Source organism: Triturus cristatus, chromosome 11 (genome assembly GCF_964204655.1).
Source record: "Triturus cristatus chromosome 11, aTriCri1.1, whole genome shotgun sequence".
NCBI classification, from domain to species: Eukaryota; Metazoa; Chordata; class Amphibia; order Caudata; family Salamandridae; genus Triturus; species Triturus cristatus.
Window position 1 is genome coordinate 661,599,332 of NC_140594.1, and position 24,346 is coordinate 661,623,677.

Consider the following 24,346-nt stretch of genomic DNA (forward strand, 5'->3'; position numbering starts at 1 on the left):
ACCCTTGACATGTGTGGGGCTATTGCAGATTTGGGTGAGGTCAAGGGCGGAAAGGAATGTTTTGAGGCTATTTACTGCCGGGTCGTTAGGGTCGTTCCAATGCAGATTGAAATCGCCAAGGTATATTTGGGTATTATGTTGACCAGTGTGAGTGGCCACGATATCCATAAATTGCTCGATGAAGGTGATGTTATCGCCTGGTGGGTGGTAGAATATGTGCAATGAGCAAATTGGTTTGTTATTACTTGTGACCTCTAAGCAGAGGTATTCACAAGAGGATATATCTGGTGAGGGTGAGCTGTTCACTGAAAGAGTGTTCCGGTGAATGCAGGCAATACCGCCTCCTGGTCTATCGGGTCTATCTAGTCTGGTGATGTCATGATCGGGGGGAACCAGAATGTCTAGGATCGGCGTGGAAAACTCATTTAGCCATTTTTCAGTTAGGAATAGGAGGTCAGGATCATGAGTGAGTATTAGGTCAGCTATGTCAGCTGCGTGTTTTGAGGCTGATCTGCAGTTTAGTAGAATGCATTTGAGACGCGGCTTTGTGGTGGAAGAAGGATCCAGTGTTAATGGAACTTGCAGCAGATTCTCCAGGGTTATCCCTCTGTTGTTGTGAGTAGGGCCTCTATGTGTCGTGTGATGGACGGTTTCAATTTGGGAGGGTTTAATCAGATTGAACAGGTCAGCTGTGGATTGGCTGGGTTTGGAGGGATCGTAAGAAAGGAGTAAGGCGTGTATATTATTAGCAGTTAGAGTATTTATCTTGCGGCACGGTCGGGTATTGGAATTGCAGTTAGGTACTGTTCTCCATCTTAGGGGTGGATGCTTAGGGGATCGTAGATGCCTCTGATGTTGGAGTGTGGGGCTGTTGCTGTGATGGTTCCAGGTCTTATCATCGGCATATCGTCTAATCATGTGTTGCTGCCCGATCAAGTTCCGTAGCTTTTGGAGGTCACCCTTGATAAACTGTAGTGAGAGAAGGGTTACATCGAGTCTAGGGTCTGGTGTAGGAGGCGTGTTAGTTGTTTGGTCTAGGGGGAGGGTAAGGGTGGATGGGTTTGTGGTGTAGATTGGAGGGTGGCAGAGATCTGAGGCTGCGTGGCGGGGTCTACAAGTAAGGCGGTCCGGGGAAGGGGAGGCGAGAATAGCCAAAGGTGGAGGGGGAGAGGTATGTGTTGGAGGGGTGTGCGTCGAGAATAGTGGTGTGGATGGGATTGGGTTGTAGATGGGAGGTTTCTATTGATCTGAGTCTTCATAGTGTGATCTAGCTGTAAGGCTGTCCGGGGAGGAGGAGAGGGGCATAGCCAAAGGGGGAGAGGTATGTGTCAGAGGGCTCTCTCCTGGCGTTGAGGTGGGGTGGAAGGATAGGTTCATAGGAAAATGCCCTGGGGGTGTTATCGGCGTTGACATGGGGGGCGTGATCGGCATGGACATGGGGGGCGTGATCGGCATGGGGGGAGCCTATTGAGCCTTTAGTATTACATGCTTAATAAAATAAAATGATTTCAGTCTAAGTGTTTAAATATGTATTGGTATTTAATCAATAATGTAGATTACAACTCATTAAACTAATGCGGAATGACTACACGGGAAAAGGAAGCACCCAGGAGACTCCTGTAACATGCCTTCCATCAATCAGGCTTTGCTAACTGGAAACCCATCATTACATTTACTTAACGAGATGTCTTAGGGAGATGTCGCTCGCTGATGCCATCTGAGGTGATCTGCAGGTCATGAGTTTGAATACTTGCAAGGTCAACTCAGCCTTTCATCCTTCTGTGGTTGGTAAATTCAGAGCCAAGAACACCTGTTATTTACATCACTTGGCAATGGCAGCAATGTGGTAGGATAAGCTGCATAAAAAGTTACTATTATAAGAAGTGGAAGTAGGTAATCTCCCTATACATTTTTGTAGTTTAGTTTTGTTTGTCACATGAATTCCAATGTCAGATTACTCCCATAATAAGACAAGCATAGGCAAAGCCAATAGGTTGTGCCTATGCAAGAGCTATTGGCTTTGCCAGTATGTTTTATTCATGTTGTACACCGGCATGGATACTGTTCAGCATAGCTAAAAGTTAGTGGGGTAAAGGAGAGTGGCGTGGAGTGAAGTGTCATAAAGTGTAATAGAGTAGAGTGTTATGGAGTGGCATACGGTGGTGTAGAGTAAAGTTGAGTGGCGTGGAGTCTTTCTCGTGAAGGGAGTAGAGTGTTGTAGAGTGGAAGGGCGTAGAAATGAGTAAAATTGAATGGCATAGGTGGAGGGGAGCGTCAGAGTGGAGTAGAGCATCATGCAGTGGAGTGGCCTAGAGTGTGGTGGAGTGGTATACAGTGGAGTGGCATAGAGGGTGTTGCATAGACTGGCGCAGAGATGAGTAGATTGTCGTAAAGTGGCGTGGCATAGAGTGTAGTAGTGTAGGAGAGTGAAATGGCATAGAGTGGAGTAGAGTGTTGTTGAGTGATGTAGAATAGAGTGGAGTGGCACAGAGTGGAGTGGCGTAGAGTAGAGCAGGATGTTGTAGAACAGAGTGGAGTAAAGTGGCATGGAGTGGCATAGCCGTATAGCATCATTGAGTGGAGTAATGAATAATGTTGTAGAGCAGCAAAGAGTGGAGTAGACTGTCATAGAGTGGAGTAGAGTCTAATAGAGTAGAAAATCATAGGGTGGAAAATTATAGAGAGTAGTGTTGTAGAGTGGCCCAGAGTGAAGTGGCATAAAGTACAGTGGTGCACAGTAGATTGGCAAGAGTGCATTGGTGTAGAGTGCATTGGTTTTGAGCAAAGTGGTGTAGAGTACCCATGCAGCAGTCTACTCTGCACCACTGCGCTCTTACACCCATGCATAGATTGCAGTGGTGCAGAGTAGATTGGTTTAGAGTAGAGTAAAGTAGAGTGGAGTGGTTCAGGGTAGAGTGGAGTGGTGCAGGGTAGAGTGCAGAGATGTAGAGTAGAGTGTCATAGAGTGCAGTGGTATGGTGTGGTGTAGAGTGTAGTGGCGTAGAGTGCATTGGTGCAGAGTGCAGTAGATTGGCGTAGAGTTGAGTGATGCAGAGTAGAGTGCAGTAGAATAGAGTGCAGTGGGTTAGAATACAGTGGTGTAGAGTGCAGTGACATAGAGTGCAATGGTGTAAAGTGGTGTAGCATGTAGTGGCGTAGAGTGCCGTGTTGCAGATTAGAGTGGCATTGAGTTCAGTGGCAGAGAGGGCAGTCTTGCAGAGTAGCATGTCGTAGCGTGCAGGCGCGCAAAGTAGAGTGGTGCAGAGTAGAGTGGTGCAGAGATCAGTTGCATAGGGTACAGTTGTGCAGAGCAGAATAGAGTGGCATAGAGTGCAGTGACAGGGCGCAATGGTGTAGAGTGGCATAGTGTGTAGTGGCATAGCATGCAGTGGTGTAGTGTGCAGCAGCGTAGCATACAGAGTAGAAAAGTGTTGAGTGCAGTGCAGAGTGCAGTCTTGAAGAGTAGAGTGGCATTGAGTGCAGTGGTGTAGAGTAGAGTGATGCAAAGTAGAGTGGTGTAGAGTATAATGGTGCAGAGAGCAGTGGCAGAGAGTACAGTGGTGCAGAGTAGAACAGAGTAGCATTCCATTCAAGTGGCATTTAGTGCAGTGGCATAAAATGCATTAGTTTTGAGTAAAGTGGTGTTGAGTGTATTGGCATAGAGTGTAGTGGTTAAGAGTAGAATGGTGTAGAGGGCAGTGGTGTAGAGTGTTGCAGAGTAGAGTACAGTGGCCTGGAGTGCTATGGCGCAGAGTAGTTGGTGTAGAGTGCAGTGGCATAGAGTACATTTGTTATAAGTAAAGTGGTGTTGAGTGCATTAGCATAGAGTTCAGTAGTTTAGAGTAGAATGGTGTAGGGTGAAGTGGTGTAGAGTGGAGGGGTGCAGGGCAGAGTGGACCGGTGCAGGGTAGAGTGGCATAGAGTAGATTGTTTCAGGGTAGAGATGTGCACAGTGTAGTAGAGTGGCCTAGATTTCAGAGTATATTGGTGTGGTGTAGAGTGAAGTGGCTTGGACCCATATGTGTGAACCGATTTTGCATTTATTAAAAGGTACGAATCGCTATTTCGGCCTGAAATGCAGAAATTCTTTCGGTATAAATGAAAGTCATATGTGGCATCGCAAAATGCGATTTCTACCCAGTAGAAATTGCATTTTGCGATTCAACAAATTAGAAAATCTCAAATAGAGATTTTCTATTTGCAATTTCTTAATCACATGTACACAGCATTTCCTAATTGTGTAAAGGTCATTTAGGAAATTATATTACCATTGAATCAGACTTGATGGTAACAAGTGTTAGTCCAGTGAGGGAGCTGGCCTAAACCGTATATTTTATAGGGGCAGCTCCTCCTCTCTTACCAACAAAAGCATTTGTTGTTACCTGGCACCCTCTTGTGGCCGCTTGTAATGGCGTCCTATAGCAGCTGCATTCAATCACCTTCATAAAATGTATGCCCCATACAACAACCAGCAAACAGTGTGCTTCCTGATTTATTTCTGTCATAGTCTGGAGGGTTGTCGGGATCTGAACCCGAGAATGTGATTTCGAGACCTTCGTACACTGAAGCATTCTTGGTTCTGGGACTTGTGATGTACTGTAGCCAAATTCACACTTGGAAACGTGATAGCTGAGAGTTGGAAAGGCCTGGGCCATGAGCGTGGGGAGTACAATGATGGAAGCAGTTCTCACTTATGTGAAAACTGTCAAAAACGCTGGATCACCAGCAACTGAGTGTTATTGTTTTTTAAAAAGCAGGTATGTACCGCCTTTTTCGCAACTGAAATGAGGATTTTATATTAGTCGGTGGAAAATCGTTTACACTTTTTGAAACAGGCCTTGATGTGAAAGATCACAGCTGACGCAAACAAATAACTAAGCTTGGGGTTGGCGTGCCTGTTTTGTTTTGCCAGTTTGAGCCTAATTCTGCACAGGATGGTAATTTTACCATTGGTGGAAATCCGGGTTTTAATATACCACCCATTCCATAAGGGTAACACAAATCCTAACTCTGAATACCAGCTGGCTGGATAATTGCAGGCATTCTGTCAAAGTGGCCTAAAGATTCAGTTACTCTTGGAAAGCGAAAGGGGGGGGTGTTAGTTATCACAGGGTATGGTATGGTGCTTGCCCAGTGTCGTGAAAGTAGCAACAGAGATATATCAGTGCGGTGCAGCAGGTGAGGGAAAACCCCTCAATTATGAACACAAGTCTGTCTAAGCAAATAACATCAAACCCTGTGCACGCGCATAAAATAGTTATAACATAAAAGTGATCGTAGTTGGAAGACAAAGTATTCTTTCTTCAAGTGTGGGTTTAATGTTGTGTTGCTTCTCAGGCCAGCCAACACGTGTTTTGTCTTTGGGTGTGTAACCCTAGACTTCTTCAGGGATGTATCTTACCTCGGAGGGTACTTTTCAGGAAACTATGATTCTGATGAAGGCACATCTGCCTTCAATAGCAGCAGTTATGTGGGTATGAGAGTCTCCACATTGAATCCATATGTGTATGTTGTGTGATTTCCTGCTAGGAAATTGCAATTTAGCAATTTCCCAAATTGCCATTTCCCAATAGCGAATGCAACTGCATGGGAATCGCTATTAGGGAATCACAATTTACGTACATTTCAATTTGTGATTACCAGATAGCGATTTCTTCGAATTCTCAATTTAGGAATCGCAAAATGGAGATTTCGTATGTATGGGTTGCAGTGCGCTCTATAAATTCTTTTTTTTTTTACATGGCCATAAAGTGCACTGGCGTTCAATGGAGTGGTAGACAGTAGAATGCATTGGCTTAGAGTACAGTGGTGCAGAGTGGAGTGGAGTGGTGTAGAGTGCAGTTGCTAAGAGTGCAGTGGTGCATACTAGAGTAGTTTAGGGGTAGAGTGCATAGAATAGAATGGTGTAGAGTAGAGAGGCATAGAGTGAAATGACAAATAGTGGAGTGGTACGGAGTAGAGTTTAGTAACATAGTGTTTAGTGTAGTGAAGTGGTGTGGAGTAGAGTGGAGTGGGATGAAGTGGAGTATGCATGGTGTGGTAGCACACTGCCATTACAGACAATACATCTTCAATTGAAATGATCATTAGATTTACACAGACATACTGATAAAAGTATACAGTGCACCAAGGTTGTGTGGAAATGTCATCACCTAGTGTATTGATTTGTTTTGATCATATTCAAATATTTGTTTCCACCACACTTCAGAATTGCCCACCAATGTGCTTCATTTGTGCTTTCCCAAGTTTGATATATTCTGAAATAATGACAAAGTTTATTTACAGTCATTTACATTTTGTGGTGTGCTAGAAAAAAAAACATTATTCTCTCACTTTGAAGTCAGAGAAGGAAAAGTAAACACCAAGCTCTCTGGAAGGTAAAGACTGACATTTCAACTCTGTCTTTGAATGCACACAAAATGTCACAAGAGAAGAAGAAGAAGATTAAAGGCCTGTTTACAGAAATCCAGTACTGGTGGAAGAGTACAATATATAGGGTTGAGGCAATGGAAGGGACGAACTCAAGCTGGACAGTCTAAAACAAATAGAGCTAGGAAATAGCAAGCAAGCAAATTTGAGTTACAAACCACAGAGCCAATGATAAGCAACAGGAGGAATGCATTCCCAGGGAAGCTATCCGAATGTCCCCAAGATGTTGTTAGCAAACCAGACAGCTGTGCTGTCTGGTAGGCTTTGACCTAAAAAGGACTCATTAGTCACTTGCCATGTGGCATTTCAAGCAAATGTTGATGCCAGTGTGCTTCCTGTCCTAATTCAATACTACTTATGGGTGGAACGGCTCTTCTCATCCATCTCTCTTTCTCTCTCTCTCCACAATCCCACCCCCTGAAGGAAGGGACCCAGCTGCAGTTTCCATATATCTGGAGTTATAGACATCTGAAATTGCCACAAGCAGCAGTACAACTGGGATGCAGTCTTTAGACGCTCTTGCTGGTAGGCACTCTGCAATCTTAAACTTTTCGTTCAGGATTTGCATTTTTTGTTTATTAATTTATTTTGAGACGTCAGTTTATACTTAGTGCTATGAACACATACGTTCGCTTTCACTCAGTTTTTGTGTGTATTGTTTACTAAAATGTATTGCTCCAACCTACAGGGATGTCTGTGCCTACCTGTTTCTTTCCATAGCCTGTAAGATACTTAAATGAGCTAAAAACCTCGGTATTGGAAGTTGAATCGTGACCGAGTAAGCTATGCCGTTTATCCTTGAGTTTGATCAAATACGTACCATTCAAATTTGTAATAATATTCATTATTAGGGTTTTTGGTATGCACTTTTTAAATGGTCACTCATATCATCTGTCTCCGTTCATGGTTACTCCCCATGTCATTGGTGCAAGAACCTTAGATTTCTACATTAAAACATACATTCAATTTATAGACAAGCAGATCACCTTATACATAACATGGTAAAACCACATTAACATAAAAATAGACAAATTGACTACGGTAACAAAGTATAACCTCAGTCATGCATGCTTCCTTAGGTTTCAGAAGAGATTATTTCTCAACGTGACTCACAACATTAATGACGCCACACTCTTTCCCATTGGAAGCTTTGGGAAAGTATCCCATCTACTAACAATGCACATTTTCAATGGGATTGTTCTTGCATTTGCTTATTAGGGTTATTGGGCTCTGTAGACATGAGCTTTACAAGCCCAAGAGCAGCAGTAGCTCGGATCATAGAACTCACTGCAATAAGCCCCAAAATTAACCTTGGGACAGATGTGGGAGTATATTGTGGCATACTCTCATAGAGCTGTTCTGAATAACAGATGCCATATTTACAATGGGGACGGTAACTACTGATACCGGCCTCATCAGAATTAAGAGGCCACTTGCACTGGGGCCTCACTTGCGTTTTGCTTGTGTAACAGATTGTTAATTGGGGTGTGTGTAACTCGTGCAATTCTGTGTAGCACAATTAACCCCCCCTCCCACCAATTCCTGCAGAAGGCTAGAGGTGCAGTACCAAATTGTAAGTGGAACTGCGGGTGGCAGACCCAGTGACACACCAAGTGTGGAAGGAGGGGTCCGTTGCTGGATTCCCCAACATAGTATTCAGCTGCTAGCTCTTCTCAGGCTGAACTTGAAGGGGTAGTCAGCCCCTACAGACAATCCTAACACCCAGGAGGACAGAAGGGCGAATCTAAACTCGATAAACATGGACAGGGCTTAGAAAGAAGGGCAGACTAGACTGAGGGTCACAGCAGGAAAACAGGAATGGGATGCCACTCCATGGAAAAGTTCTTTTAAAAGCAACCACCCATCATTCCTGAGAGCCATGAAGAGGAAGACTTCTCTACTGTCACCAAAGGAGAATAAATTCTTATGACTCTATTTTGAAACAAATTTGATATAATGGATCAGACACTTGGTCTAGGGTAGGGGTGGTTGACTAGAGACTTACGGAGACTGGAAAGGATAGGAACACAGAAGACAAGATGGGGATAAAGGAAAACCTAGTGCAACAAATGAGGGCAGAGTTGTTTGGTGACTTTTAAGCTTCTGTGTGCTCACCTCTCTTGTTCAACTGGAGGGCCAAGAGCAATGCCACATCCATAGAACCAGAAACATCCGAGTTATAGGCCGGTCTTTTGAGGATGTGAATGCATACCCAATGGCGATATTACTGAATAACGAAGAGTGAATATGACAACTGTGGTGACTTTGTGTAAAGACAACCGCAAATTGACCATTCTGTGGGCTGCATGATGCAAAAAAGAGCTTGATGATCTCTACAAGGAGGCAAAAATGCAGAACCGGGCAAGAAAGTTATGAAGAGTGGAGCTCAAGCATTACTACATTTGCTGGGACATCTGAGGGTGAGTAAGTTAGAGAGATAGGGATTTTTCTAATATCCATTCTTGGGACCTGTATCTGAAAGCCATATCTACTGACACTTTTAGACAAGTTTTATAGCTCTTTGGCCCACTGTGTGCAATAATCAAGATGAGTAAGTGCCATGAATCTGTATCATTCTCCTCTATACTTCTGTGCTAATAGCCCTATTGACCCATGTGGTTGTCTTAGAAACATAGGAGAACATTTTTCCAGTCATTGTCTGCACCCCATTGTCTATGCAAAGCAGCAAGATTCACCCCATACACCTTCGCACAGTTAAGTTTTCTTCACCGTCCTTCCACTTTCCTTGCTTGTTCACTACCTTTTGTATTGTCCTTTACAATTTGTTTTTGACAAATCTCTAAATTCAAGACCCAGTCTCCTGATAGTTCTTCGGCTAGGTGCAGACAGAACCATGCCATTTAGGAGAGCATATGTGGGAGCATATGGGGTCGAACATGCTGCAAGCATTGGGAAGCAATTGAAGGACTCTTTCTGGGGATGATAAGATGTACTGTGTTATCAGACCATAGAGCTGTAGTTGGATGTTAAACTTCTTTCATGAAGTGCATAAAGATATGTTTTGATTGTAACAATGCATTGACTTTTAGAGTATACTGAATTACGCTAGAACAGAAATGAAGGTTACATTACAAAAAAGAAGCAGGCAGGTGTTATCTCAGACATAAGTATACATGGTTGCCATTCTGATGCCGACATGATGTTCAGCAAAGGTGAGATATGTTCTTGAGAATAGTTTCTGGTGGTGATATAACGGTTTGAAAGGGGTAAATTGAGAATAGTGATTTGAATGGGATAAGCAGTTGGAGAGAGATTTGAGGAACTGGGCTTACTTTGTATTACTGAGTTAAAGGTCCTTGCTAACTTTGCTACACCCCTCCACCTAGATGTAAGGGTTCTATATCCTGTGCAGGGTTTACTTCTGAATTGCTGCTTGTTTGGCTACAGGACCATTTTGGCAGTTCCCCCTCACGAGAAGGACAAGATGCCACCTTGAGAGCTCCTGCTGGTAGTAGGAGACATCTCTGGAGGCTTTAAGAGGCTGCCGTCTTTCAGATACTTGATTCCTCGCCATGGTGGAGGTACACTGAAGAGAACTATGTTAATGCTTTCCATAAGAAAGATATAGTAAAGTAACATTTGTATTCAGGAACAGCTACAGCGTCTGTCTCCTGGTTCTGTCAAAAGGTTCCTACAACTGTTATAAGGCAACCAATGTATACTTCGACCTATAACAGAGCTGGCATGACCATAACCTCTATTAAGGATTCAGGATGATACATTGCCCGAAAACATTTTCAGACCCATTCGAATTCCTGAGTCTCAGATGGCAGCTCTTTACTCGGAGCATAGATAAAAAGAAAAGAATATTACAAGCACGACAAGCAATCTACCTTTATGGACACATCTTCTGAGTGGCAATTGACCACAAGGACCTTGTACCTCTATTTCAATAATCAGCCCCTCAGGCTGATGCTTCAATTGTTTTAATATCAATTCATATTAGGATATTGGCTAGGACTGTATAAATATGCAGACCATCTTTGACAGGACCAGTGTCTGGGTGCACAAGGGAAGCAACAAGAAGCTGAAACAACAGGCTCATGTATGCAGATTTATTAATGGGGCCCTCCCAAAAACCAGAAGCATTTCTGTGGTGGTACAGGAAAGAGTCTACAGATTATCTGCCAAGATCACATTGATATTAGATGAAAGGTAATTCTGAAGAAGAATACACGTGTGCAATCAAAGTATGATCAAGGCTATTTGAATTCATGAATGCCTGACCAGAAGTCTTTGTCTCTAAAGAGGTCTCGGTCCCGAATGGTATTTGCAATTCAATGCTGGCATCCATCACCTAGTAAAGGATCCAACTATCATACCCATATGCGCATTTGTAAAGAGATAACTAAGGCCACTGCTTCTAAGATTCAATCAAATGCTAGAAGATGATAAAAGATGAGATGACAGATTGTCTCATGTGACAAGCAATAGATCAACTAAATTGGCCTTTACTCTTCATCCCTGAAGAACTCAGACTCAATGAAGATTCGTGGTACCCAGGTGATGAGCTATTGCTCTCACCATACTAGACACACTGATCACTAAATTGGAGAATTTTGTTACTCATCAGAAAGAAAGACAAATCACTGCAAGCGTATACCAAAGTCAAAGTATGTGCTATATATTGCCAGCAACATAAAACCATTTTCAAAGCAGGCGGTATCACAAATCGTTTACCCTACATCATAGACACGCGTTACATTTATACAATTTGAACTTTAATCTTTTGTATGAAGAAATATCATTTTGGATACACAGTAGAAGCAAAGAGCCTCAAATTAGCAAATCTGTCTTTGAGTACGCTTTATTCAGCACTTAGGATGGCAAGACAGCTACTACTAGGGAAGCAAATGCTAGCTTCCAGCACCTGTGCGGGAAGTCTGAACAAAGAAAGCAATATGTTCCTGATCCCTTCATGCTGCGCTCCCCCACAAAGGCCCTGTCCCAGATGTGCAGCAAGGCCTCCTTAAGCACCAACTGGGCCATTGGACATGGTCTTCAGACACCAATTTGAGGGACAAACCTCCTCCGTGAGGAGGGCACACAACACTGACCCAGCAGCTGAAACATCACATGGCCATACCGGTGGTTGTGCATGTGAAGATGTGGCACCATGTCACCATGCTGGCAGAACTCCAATCCCTAACGTTGATCAACCGCTACTGATATGCGGGGATCTACTACACTAAATGCCTCTCTTGAAGGAAGATTGTGGCACTGACTTCCACCTGCTTCTCAGCTAAGGAGGGAATGTCTCTCCTTCCTTTGATATGGCAGGAGTGTGGAGGCCTCCCAATGCCCATATGACTCCAAAAGCACACGGCCAGACACGAGGATGGCTCATTTCAACAAAATGATTGCAACAGAGAAGGTTATGTCATTTTATGTTGAAAACAATAAATATTTTACACCAAACTTACCTAAAACTCTCATTAGTAAAAACTGTACTCCAATGGCAAATGACTTCTCATCTTGACTCACCACCCTGTCAAGTAGAATGTGAGAAACAATGGTTAGATCAGAATAAAATTGTCCTAATAATCCAGGTATTCGCAAACGATTTTGGCCAATGCTTGGTTCAGAATGGCATAAGCAGTGGAACTAAGCAGTGTGAGGCCAGCCTGGATTGAGGGCCATAGCCTCGTCCAGAATCAATTACCTACACATGTCTTTGGCATGTTCAGGCACCTGCGTGTGAGCTGAGATGAGTAAGGGTTAACACATACAGGGCTTGATGCACTGTGTAACCAAGGCCTAGGAGTGTACCTCAACTACCCCTTTGTAACCAAGCCTCAGGACTATTACACAACCAAACACCAGAAATAAAATCCTGCTCAGGTTAGACTCAAGATGCCTAGGATGCTCTGAAGTTTACTTCAGTCATAGGACTCTGACACAAAAATCGGCATGGACCTCCAAAAAGCCCAGGATAGTAGTTTTGATACCCATAATTAATCCCAAATCTCCAATGCTCGATGCTAGCACTCGGTTGCCTTTACGCCATAGTCACAGAATTGAAAACCTGTCCTGGAAGTCTATCGAAAGTCGATTTTCCCTGGTTGCAGGATTGGAACTTCCTACCTGTTCACACACACAGCCTTGACACAGACCATGGGCAGGTTTCCCAGCACTGAACACAAACTCTGTTAGGATCGAGGCAGAAGATTATTCCCCCCTTATGACTATGTGTAGAACTTGTGCTCCGCCCCCCTACATACCGGGAACAGGTTTGGAATATTAGTTTTAGTAGATGCGGTCTTGTGGATGCCATTGCCCAATTAACGAAAAATTAGCGCAAAGCAGCTCATTTGGGTTTCCCTTAGCGTAATTTTCCACGATTATGTGAACGTTTTTTAATGTTTGAGCTAATTTGGTGATTAAAAATGGATATGTGTAGATAGTGAATTGCTATTTTTTGACCAACTGGTTTTTCTTTACCTCATTTCTCCCAGAGCTGATTTCAGCACTGGTGGCGGCCGGTGCAACAATCTTTGTTAGCGCCCCCATTTACCTCCTTCTACATGGATTCCATCGCCACCATACTCCAACAGTGCCCTCATTCACACGTATTCCATTTGTTTGATAGCGCTACTCATACCAGTGTAAGGCGTCAGCGCACTTTACATCACACACATTATAACAAGACAATGAAGCATACGTGTGTAAATCAGTGTATCAGAAATGTTATGTAAGACAATGAGTGCTACAGGGCGTAGGAGTCTTACATCATATGTTTCTGTAGGCTGTATATTTTTGGAGTGCTTGTTCTGGAGAAGCACAAATTCAGGATTTGAAACATAATACAGTAGTTGGGGTTGGCTTTACTAACAAAGTGGATCTCTCTAACTAAAACAGTAGCCTGCTGACCTATCTACATAAAATACAATCCTGTGATCTGCATTGTACTCTTCTTTGCAGCTGACACATTAACCCTCTGAGCTACTTTATTATGAGTTAAAACAGCCACTAGACACCACTCCAATCTCTTCTCTCCAGCAGGACCTTTAATCACCAGAGTTATCGTGACATTTTTATTGTTGCCTGAAAAGTGTTGAACACACAAGGAAGTCTGTGGCAGATGCTTTTAATCTCATAAGATATTTATAACCACAGCGCCCGAGGCCGGTGTTCTGTTCCTGGCACCGGTCGCGCTGCCCTAGAGCAGGCCCTGATTTTTCCCTGAATACTTTAACATCTTCCACTGAGACCTACACCACTTGCTGAAACTGCTTAAGGACTTGGAGTGAATATAATTATAAGGGCTCAGCTGCTAGGGAGAGCCCTACTCCTTCAGGGGAGCTTGGGGTATATGAATTAAGGGAGAGGCCCCCCTCACTTCAGCTCAAATGGCAGAAGCTGTGGAGCTCACAGGGACACATGGTAATGATGAACCCCTTTATCACTTAAACGTGCAGGGAAGATGGCGCGCCAGGAAACATGGGGTAGGTGAAAGAAGCATAAGGACATACACAAAACTCTACATATGTAAGAGAGGGGCAAAGAGAGTGTAAAGATTCAAAGAGGAAAGGAGACAGGAAGAGAGATAGGGAGATGTGAAGTCGGGAGGCATAGAAGGGAAAAGGTAGACGTGGAAAAGGAACAGATTCAAACAAGAGAGAATGGGTGAGAGAGGTATGGGAATGATAATGTAACTGAAAGAATGCTTGAGTAAGGGAGATGACACTAGGAACAAGGAAAGAATAGAGAAAGGAAGGGCAAAGTGATGGAGAAACAATAGCGGGCAATGTAACGGGAAAACTAGTCACAACATCCATGAGGGCTAAGCAGAGTCTGTCTCGTGCATCATGTGACTGCCTGACCTCTCCCAAGCAAAAGCCTATCAGAATCCTTCTGGTTTCCCACCAGGGTCCTCTGCTTCTGAATGGAAAGGGTGAACCATGGACGTCATTTAGGATTGAAGCTGTGGCCCTGGCGTGAATCTTGAGACCTCTGGTACTGCCTTTGTAACCCTTGGGCTCAGTGGTGGCAAAGGCAATGCCAAGGACAGAAGGTGCACAGTGCCCGGAGGAGCATTGTCTGCTCTCTGCAGCTCCCACCGCGACCTGGGACATTACACACGTTTAGTTCTGGAAAACAAAAAACTTCAGCAGTGCAATGAAAACCCCGTGAATAAGTTAAAAATGTAAATAAATAAGAGAAACCATTAAAAATATATATATATTGTTTATATTCATTATTGTGAAAAGCTGGGAAAGTATGAGTTTGAATAAAAACTTCTCATCCGTGCTTTGCATGTGCCTGCCTTAGTGGTAATCATAATTAATAAAAATGTATTACCAACAATAAGGAATAAGTTAAGTCAGTAGCAGTGTTTACATTCAATACATGGTCTACGTGGTTTAGTAGTTGTCAATAAAACCACTATTTTTGTAATGATCTTTTGTGTGCGTCTCCCTGTAATGTGCCCGTGCTTTTAACTGTTGGGGCATACAACAGTGGAACCATTAAAGCATCAGAGTGCATAGTATAAATAATTTGGGTTCACTTGTTCTAAGTTTTGTGTGTCACTATCTTCTCCTCTTCGAACACATAATTTTTCATGCAATAAAAAACAAATGTGTTATGTTCCTATCATGTCAGCATCCTATTTAAAATCTAGCAGTATATAAAATAGACATTTATCTATTTTAGTAACTGTTGTGTTCTTACATCATTGGATCCGGAGGCAGGCACCTGTCCTAGTCCTGTAGACAAGGTCAGAAATCTTGGTTTCCTGGTGGATAAAGATCTCTCCTGTAAAGCGCAGATTAACCAGGTCACCTCCACCTGCTTTTATACCATTAAGGTTCTTAGGAAGATTCTACCCTACATCCCTCCAACGCTAAAAAAAACTGTAATGGGTGCCCTGATAATGTCCCGAGTGGACTATTGTAACTCACTCTACTTGGGCACACGTGAAAAACAACTTAATAAACTTCAGGCAATCCAAAACGCCGCAGCCAGGGTTCTGCTAAATCTACCCTATCGTCACCCAACGTCCAAAGCCATCAAGGAACTTCACTGGCTCCCAGTTAGAGCCAGAATACAGTTTAAGGCCCTCTGTCTGGTCCACAAATCCTTGTACGGCACGGGACCAGACGACTTGTCCAAACTTCTCCCTCGTTATGTGCCATCGCGTACGTTAAGGTCAGCCAATCATGATCTGATATGTCAGCCAAGAATAAGAAGAATGCGATGGGGCGGCAGGTCCTTCTCGTACCAAGCCTCCAGACTATGGAACTCTCTGCCCTCTGATCTGCGCTCACAAAAATCCAAACAATGTTTTAGAAAGGCATTGAAAACCTGGCTTTTTTCCTCACATTAAGATCTGCTTTCACCGCTCTCCCTGTCACTACAGCGCCAAGACGCCTCGGCATTCGAGCGCTTTATAAGTACTTAAGTATTCAGTATTGCACGCTTAAAAAGCTCCTAACTTTATCAGGGTCAATTATTGTGATGTCATCAGGATCAAGGTCATGTGACATCACTGCCTGTTAGGACTCAGCGTCAACGTTCATATAATGCCACTACCTATGATGTCACTGGGTCAAAGGGCGGGTATGTGATGTTACTAGCTCTAGCCCTGGCATTTTAGTGATTGACATCCATGGGATCCAGTAAGGAAAGGAAGATGAGGCGGGAAAATGATTGAATGTTGTGTAAAAAGAGTATGGAGATTTTAAGGGAGAAGGTAGTGGGAGAAAGCTGGGAGGTGGCCAGAGCTAGGGCTGTTGTCTTCTGCACAGGGCACCTGTCTCACCGTAGGACCATCATGTACAACGGGTTGTGCGAAAGGCAGGCAATCATGCCAGCAAAGGAAATGAGGAAGATGACCGGCAGGAGGTGGTGGGAGCAGCTGACGAGGCAGGATCCTGTCCGAGCTGTGGTCTGATCCGATCTGATACACGAGCAGTTTGTATAGACCTGGGGGCAAAAAGCAGGGAAAGCAGCGTGGTTAGCAAAATGAAACAAATCACATGACATCTTGGAAACTATTGAACTGCACGTGGGCCCCGGGGTTTATGCAATGGGGCTGGAGCATTGCGGGTAACAGGCCTGGCTGGCAATGACCCACGGTCCAGTCCACCAAGATAAAGCAGTTTACATGAGATTTACTCTCGCTCACTTTTGGCAGCTGTGACAAAGCAAACCTCAGAAAAAGGGTGTGTGGGTATATGTACACAACGAACCAACAATTCAACTTCACTTCAGAAATAAAAAACGTATGAAGTCCACACAATTGTTACATTTAATATGCAAACAGAATAAGAACATAGGTTGTGACAGCGGGAGAAGTATTTTGATTCCAGCTATCATAAAGGGGTCAGGTTTAAGCTCATTCAAGCATCTCGCAGACCATCGTAGGTCTGGTGTAATCCCTTCTGTTTTTTACCTGTTACTATAAACACACTTCATTGTGGGGAAATCTTCTTTCCCTGAGGTTTTCAGTGGCGACTGTACCTCGTATGGGCACCGCACGGATTATATCTGCACAGACGGCATCCGATCCATAGCCTTTATAGGTATCCGCAAATAAGGTATCGCTTTCATTAAATCGGGATACACAGCATCGCTATCAATAGAATAGCATTTGGGGATTTACTACCCAGTCAACATAGTGGCTCTAGGCTGAGATCTCTCTGTTGCCTATCTATGAACTTCGAGGTTAACAACTATTGCCTCAAAATGGCAGAGATGTTGGGTAGCAATGTGAGCAGACCAGAGCTGCTTACAACAAAGACAATGACACATCAGGTAATCAAATGTGACAACCCGCAGAGACATTACCGGGGGATTATCTGCTTCTGTTACACTCCACATAAATTGTTCAAATGTACATTTTTAACATATGTGGCTATGCACATGCAAATTATTTACATATGTTTGCAGCCCGCCACACCAGGAACCAGGAAGCATTTTGGTCGCAAGTTAATAGAAGGATTTCTGCATTTCTTCAAAATCAACTATTACTAACCACTAGTTGTGATATGCCAGGTGCCTATTCAAATATACAATTTCATATTTCCACTCAAATTACTTTCCAATTTCACTATACTAATTTACCACTAATTCTTATGGGTTCCGGAGTAACGCGCTACTCGCCAAGAAAGTGCTTCAACACCCCATTAGGGGTAAGAAGCGCTCCATAAATGCAAACCTTTTTTTCCTCTTCTTTCCCTCCACTATCTTTCTCAATCCAAATAACTGAATAATATCCACCACTCAAATTACTTCCATATTTCACTATACTAATTCACCACTAATCCTTTATGGGTTCCACAGTAGCATGCTACTCGCCAAAAAAAGCGCGTTAACACCCCATCAGGGGTAACAAGCGCTATATAGATGCAAACCTTTTTCCCTCTTCTATCCCCCCGCTATCCTTCTCAATCCAAATAACTGACTAACCTATCCACCAATCAATTTCATTTCATATTTAACTACACTAACTCAACACTAATTCTTTATAGGTTCCGGAGTAGCGGGCTACTCACCGAAAAGCGCTTCGACGCCTCGTCAGTGGTAGTAAGCGCTATATAAATGCAATTACAATACAATGTAAATGTGCTATATTTATGCTTGTAGCTTTACATACCCCGGAACTGGACTGAAAGAAAGTTTCATGAATTTGACCCTTGGTGGGGTCAAGTGTGGCATTATTATCAATTGGTAGCTGCTATTTATCGAGCTAAAGGACCACCTTACAGAAGAAATTCTGTAAATTTTGGGGCCCACTTATAGCTGATTGAGAATTTATGAATTACTAATCAAATATATCATGTTATTACGGTCTGCTCTATTTATCTATCATATAATAATTATAAGTAATATTATATGGTACAACTAAGCTATAATGACGAGCACCTCTGTTCCTCTTGCAGACAAGTGCATCATTTATGTGGTTCTCTCACACCTGCCGCCAGGACACCATCAGACTGCAGACTAAGAAGTGTAAAAAAGTAAAAACAAGGAAGTAGTTCTTTTCAATCTATGCACGTAGGACATGGAGCGACATCCTTGTATCCATCAGGACCTCCCCAAAGCTGCTCCAATTCAGCAAAGAGTTGAAGATGCACCTCTTTAAAGAACAGGAAACTACAATGCATTAACAGTCTACAAACTAGTTACCTCTCCTATCACTCATTGACTTTATGCTGAATTTGGACCGTTTTACAGTGTGCCTGCCTTAGATAACAGAGGTTGTGTATTTTGGGCTTTATTTTTTATCTTGTTACCTAATCAAAATTTTTTTTAAAAAGTAAACATAATAAGAACGCAACTACGAACTAGAAAAACGTATGTAGTTAAAAAATTGGATAAAAATATGAAACTGGTAATCAGAATAAACCAAAAGAAAATAGTGCAATAGAGGCATAATTACGAAAAATTGGCATGCATGCCATTTTAAAGGAAAACCACAATTTCTAAATTGATCAATAATGAATAACCAATGCAAAAAATTCCCCCAAAAAACACCTAATTTGCCAGCAAACAATGTACTATAGGCCTTGGGAAATTTGCTTTACGGCTTGACAAATCTCATAATGGAGTTTCGGGTAAAAGCAATGCAGCTGCATGTTTCCTAAAATGAAAATGTCTTTGCCCAAATAAAGAGGACACCCTCAAAATATGATATTCCTTTCTATTCCAGAAAAACTATTATTCAAATGAATTTAGTCTTAATTGGAAAGAAAGCAAGAATTATAAAATTGGCTAGGTCTCCAAAACCAAAAGGAAATAAGTTACGTACCTGTAACTTCGGTTCTCCAACATTGGTATCTTTCATAGATTTACATGCTTGAATCCTTCCCTGTCATCAGACTGGGAACCCCGGGTAAATTTTATCAACAGCAGTACATTCTTAAGCATCACTTTACAATTAACTAACAGGCATCTTCTGAAGCCTATCCCCATCTTTTTATGATCCAAACTCCAGCCAATCAGAGTGCCCTACATTCAGCTGTTCTCTCACTGATGCTTTCAGCTATCAGATTGTTTGAACCACCAGTCCCCACTACTGCATTCTTTCATTTGGAAGCCTCATTTAAGGTGAGGTATGTGGGCTACATGTGAATCTATGAAATATATCAATTCTGGACAACTGGGGTTACAGGTAAGTAACTTATTTCTATCTCCTGAATTGGATCCTTCATAGATTCACATGCTTGAATATCAGATTAAATAGCAGTTCATTACTATATTGTTTGGATAGTGGGATACATGAATGAGGCTTACCTTTAGTAAACAGTTTTCTCAAAACACGTTGTTCCATCGATGCTTACTTGCAAGTCTACACAATAATGCTTGACAAAAGCATGTGTTGTTTTCCATTTTGCTGCTTTACAAATAACTTCCAAATATATTCCAGCAAAATAAGCAGTTTATGCTGCCATTGCTCTCGTTGAATGCGCCCTGACTTTCCTTATCCGTGGCTTACCAATCAATGTTTGAGCTGTAGCAATACATATCCCAATCCATCTCGCAATCGTGTGTTTGGACGCTGCCTTTCCTTTACTTCCCAAACCATATGCAATAAATAACTGATCTATTTGTCTTATATCCCTAGTAGCCTGTAAGTAAAATTTCAGACATCATTTAATGTTCAGAGAATGCAGTGCTCTTTCTGTTGCCGTAAGAGGCTTTACAACAAATGTTGGCAACATTATATTTTGTTTTAAATGAAATATGGTTGGTACTTTCTGTATAAATTTTGCATATGTCATAAGTGTCACATTGTGTTTTGTAAACTTTAAATACGGTTCCCTGCAACATAATGCTTGTAATTCCCCTTTTCCACTTGCAGATGTAATTGCCAATAAAAAAGCGGTCTTCCATGTTAGATGCTTTAATGTTTCTCTGTGGATTGGTATAAATGGTGCTTTTAGCAAAGCTGCAAAGACTGTATTTAGTTCCCATTCAGGCGCCACCCTCTGCACTGGTGGAAATTCTCTAAATAAACCTCTCATAAATTCTTTAATTCTTCTTCGTGAATATAAAGATATTGTATTTGACCTCATAAGAAATCGTGAAATTGCTGATAGATGAACTGTCACTGACCCATAAGACAATCCAGATTTAGCTAAATGCAATAAATAAGGTAAGAACTCGTGCGTTTTCATGCATGTCAGATCTAACTCTTGCTCATGTGCCCAAAGCACAAACCATTCCCATTTCATATCAAAAGTTCTGACTGTGGAATGAGCCCTTGCCTTCTTTAATATTTTCTTACAGTCTTCTGGCAAATTCAAATGCCCAAACGCTAAGTCTTGTTGAGCCATGCATTCAAGCGCAATGATTCCAGACTGTGATGGAACACTTGTCCTTGGAAAGCAGCTTTGCATTCATTTTGAATTCCACTGGTCTGCTGATACCCATTTCTAACAGAGCTGCATACCAATGTTGACGTGGCCATGCTGGTGCTACTAGAATTGCCATACAAGTCTCGCTCCTCATCTTGCAGAATACCCTGGCAATCCATGGTATTGGTGGAAATGCATAAACAAATGTTCCTTTCCAATCATAATGAATGCATTGCCTTGTGTTCCTGGGCAATACCAACTGCTCGCAAATTTTTTGTGCTTGCTGTTCTGATCCGTGGCAAACATATCCCTATGGCACTTTCCTCCGTTTCAGAAATATCTCATTCAGTTGTTGCGAGTTTATTTCCCACTAATGAGTATTGAAATGATGCCTGCTCTATTGATCTGCCTGCTTGTTGTCTATTCGTGGAAAAAGTTCTGCCACCAAAGACACTTTGTTGGCAATGGTCTATTCCTAAATCCTTTGTGCCTCTTTTGACATTATCAACAACCTTGTTCCTCCCCATTTCCGTATGTAATACATTGTTGTCGTATTGTCCGTCCTTATTATAACATGACATTTACTCACTATCCACAGAAAGGCTAATAATGCCAACCTCACAGCCCTCAGCTCCAATACGTTTCTGTGTGATTTCTCTTCTTCTTCTGACCAGACACCATGAACTACTTTGTTATCGTCCAGGTACGGATATACCATATCCCCTTTTCTTCTTCTTAAAAAAGCTGTTACTGGGGTTATGCATTTTGTAAACATTTGTGGGGCTGATCTCAGACCAAAGGGTTGGGCTTTGAACTGATAGTGTTGTCCTGCCACCATAAAACAGAGATATTTTCTGTGCTTTTTTTAAGTTGTTTAGTTGAAATATGCATCTTCCAGGTCTATAGAACTTAGACATTCTCCTTATAAAGGGTAGAAGCTTCAGTAATGTGACCATGTGAAAACTCTGATGTTTTACATATTTGTTTATTTCTCTTAAATCCAATAATGGATGCCACTCTCCTGATTTTTTTTAGTCAAACATATGTTTATTAACATTTTAGCATGTACTGCGATACAGTGTAACATTAGAAGCATCAAACTCTTCTTACAAAGCATAGCAGTATTAACGACCAGGGCGATTTTTCATACAAGGCACATATCCAAGCCTACCCTTAAAACAACCTGTAATTACAAGTGCAGTTTCTAGTATTGTAGAGGCACCGAATGTGTCTGCCGTAAGAAGCATACTCTCAGCCCATCTTTCTTTTGTGACATGTTTTAACTCTACCCCTTCCAACTGGGAAGGTGTCCCTTAAAAGAATAAGAACCTAAGAAACAATAACCCAAAAAAGTAAATAAATAGAATCCCACCCCCTCCCTACCCAACTAAAGAATGGTGGCGGCAGCACAGTATCAGGATGTGGCAAGTTCTAGTCCCATACGGATAGTTTAAAATTGAAAGAGTTGCATGTCTCTCACGGATGGAGGACAGACTGCTAGCGGCAGTTCCCGTGTAAGAAAGGAAACCAGCAGGCCCTATTTGTTTTCAAAACTTTTATAATCGTCTCGGAAGATGTCTGACATCCTTTCGAGACTCAACAATTTCCAGAGCCTGGAATGCCACAACGAAATAGTACAAGAAAGCTAGTGCTGGAGCAGAGTTTTCATTTAGAAAATTCAGGGGCTTTTGAAGCTCTGGTATGTCTATGCGATTTATTAATTATTAATAAATAACAAATTAATTATTTGTCTTGTGCAAGTGTGTTTTTATTAATCAATCCGTTTGTTTTAACATAAGAGAAAGTTACATGAGGGTTAGCATGTGTGTGCTGTTTTTGTTTTCTAAAAAATAACGTGCAAGTTTTCATGTTTAAACGTTGCTGTGTGCTGTTTATTTTGAGCACAAAACGCTGTCTGAATTAATGCTTTCCTATGTTGCAAGTGCTAGATAAATGCATACACATAAGGGTATTAGTGGGGTTAACATTGTTTAATCATTATGCTGTAGTAACGTTTATTTTGTCTCTTTAATTAAAGATGGTCTATTGTGGCCTATGGAGGCTGTATTAAGATGGCTGAATTTTGAAGCCTGGCCTCGAGTGAATATGTGAAAGACGTGACGAGGGAGACCCCTGCTGGAAATGGTCTTGAAGTTGACTGACCATGGTCCTTCTATGAAATTTTCCATGAGGACAGCAGCAGTTTTGGGAGTTCTCCAAGAGAAGTGAAAGTGTCCTTGGCAATCTCGAAAGACAAAGGAGCCTTAGAGGAAAACTCTGAACTGTGGCTCGATGGCCGAGGAGAAGCCGGATTAAATGTGATACATGTTTTATTTTCTTGGTTCCTGTTCCGTAGTCTTCGCTATGTGTATTTTTCCTGAGCGGAGGTTCACAAATGTTGCAATGTTGCATCCTTTCCTTCTCGCTCTGCTCAGTGATTCAGTGTATTTTGCAAACTTGATGAGTGTTTCCATTGTAATTTTTATTATAAAAATTGTTAGCCTAGGGAGGGTTTTGCTACTTGCCATTTTACCTTTGCTGCGGGAGATTGCGTTGCTGAGGATCGTGCTGAGGACTTCGTCTTGAAAGACTTTACCGAGAGACTTGTCCTGACCCGTTCTGACACTTAGTTAGAATAGGTAACTATGAGAAATGATTTATTCTGATCGATTTTACTTTGACTAATTTTAGATAAAGCAATATAATTTTAAACATGGTGTTGAATTTTCTTTCTTGTCAATTATTGGGTTTATATTTTTGATCATTATTGTATATGTTGTGTAGATTATGTTATTGATTAGGACAGTCACTAAACCAGATCTGATCGACCTGATATTGATGCAGGGTGTTTAGGTGTTTTCTTTCCACAGGTTTATTGCTGGTAGAGTATTTGAGCGTATGTTAGTGAAATGGGCCCTAGCGTATGATGAATGTATGTGCGTGTAACTGTGTGATTACTCTATCCGTGGTAGTGGGCATATTTTAGATACCCTGATCTCTATCAATTTCCTGGTAGCAGAGGATGGTTTTAGATGGTTGTCTTGATCTGATAAGATTGCTTGTACATTGGCTTATTGATTATTGATTTATTTTGTCAATATTGGTATATGTACTAATATTATATGTTGAAGTCGTCATGTTGAGTTATATGTAGTGCTTCTGGAACTTGGAAGCTGTTGTAGCAGTTCCGTAGTAGGGCAGAGGGAAGTATATGCTGCTCTCGGGAAAGACGGGATTGTAAGGAATAACGTGTGACAATTGAAGTTGCGCGTTCACATTGTCTGGGTTCGGAATCAGTGACATCGTCGTATGTTACTATTAGATATTTCTGGTATGTAAGGAGTGTGTATCGTAGTGAAGGTTAACTTTGAAACTCTGGTCTTAAGTCCCAGGGATCCGTAAGGATTTCCGTTAAAGCTTATCGCGGGAGGAGTAATAGGTATTCTCTGAGCTTGACTGAGGAACTGGGCGAAGTTGCTTAGTTAATGTATGTTATAATTCTGTAGTGGGACAGATTGTGCGCTGCTTCCCGAGAACAGGATTCTGTGTGCATGTAGTACTATATTTTTTCTTGCATGAATGTGCGTGAAAGT

General features: G+C 42.0%; 1 protein-coding gene and 1 long non-coding RNA gene across 3 annotated transcripts in view; one reads left to right on the forward strand and one right to left on the reverse strand.

Moving 5' to 3' along the window:
* Window positions 1-24,346, reverse strand: part of SLCO2A1 (solute carrier organic anion transporter family member 2A1) — a 530,482-nt gene that overhangs the window by 16,569 nt on the left and 489,567 nt on the right. For both annotated transcript variants that reach the window (XM_085634233.1, XM_085634232.1), the window contains exons 11-12: window positions 16,214-16,377; window positions 11,874-11,938 (exon numbers count right to left, since the gene is read on the reverse strand). In XM_085634233.1, the coding sequence (XP_085490359.1) occupies window positions 11,874-11,938; window positions 16,214-16,377 (229 nt within the window). The remainder of the gene's footprint in view (window positions 1-11,873; window positions 11,939-16,213; window positions 16,378-24,346) is intronic.
* LOC146785274 (uncharacterized) lies at window positions 6,851-22,889 on the forward strand. Its single transcript, XR_014970604.1, has 3 exons — window positions 6,851-6,954; window positions 21,352-21,456; window positions 22,792-22,889. It is a non-coding gene; the product is annotated as an uncharacterized LOC146785274 (long non-coding RNA).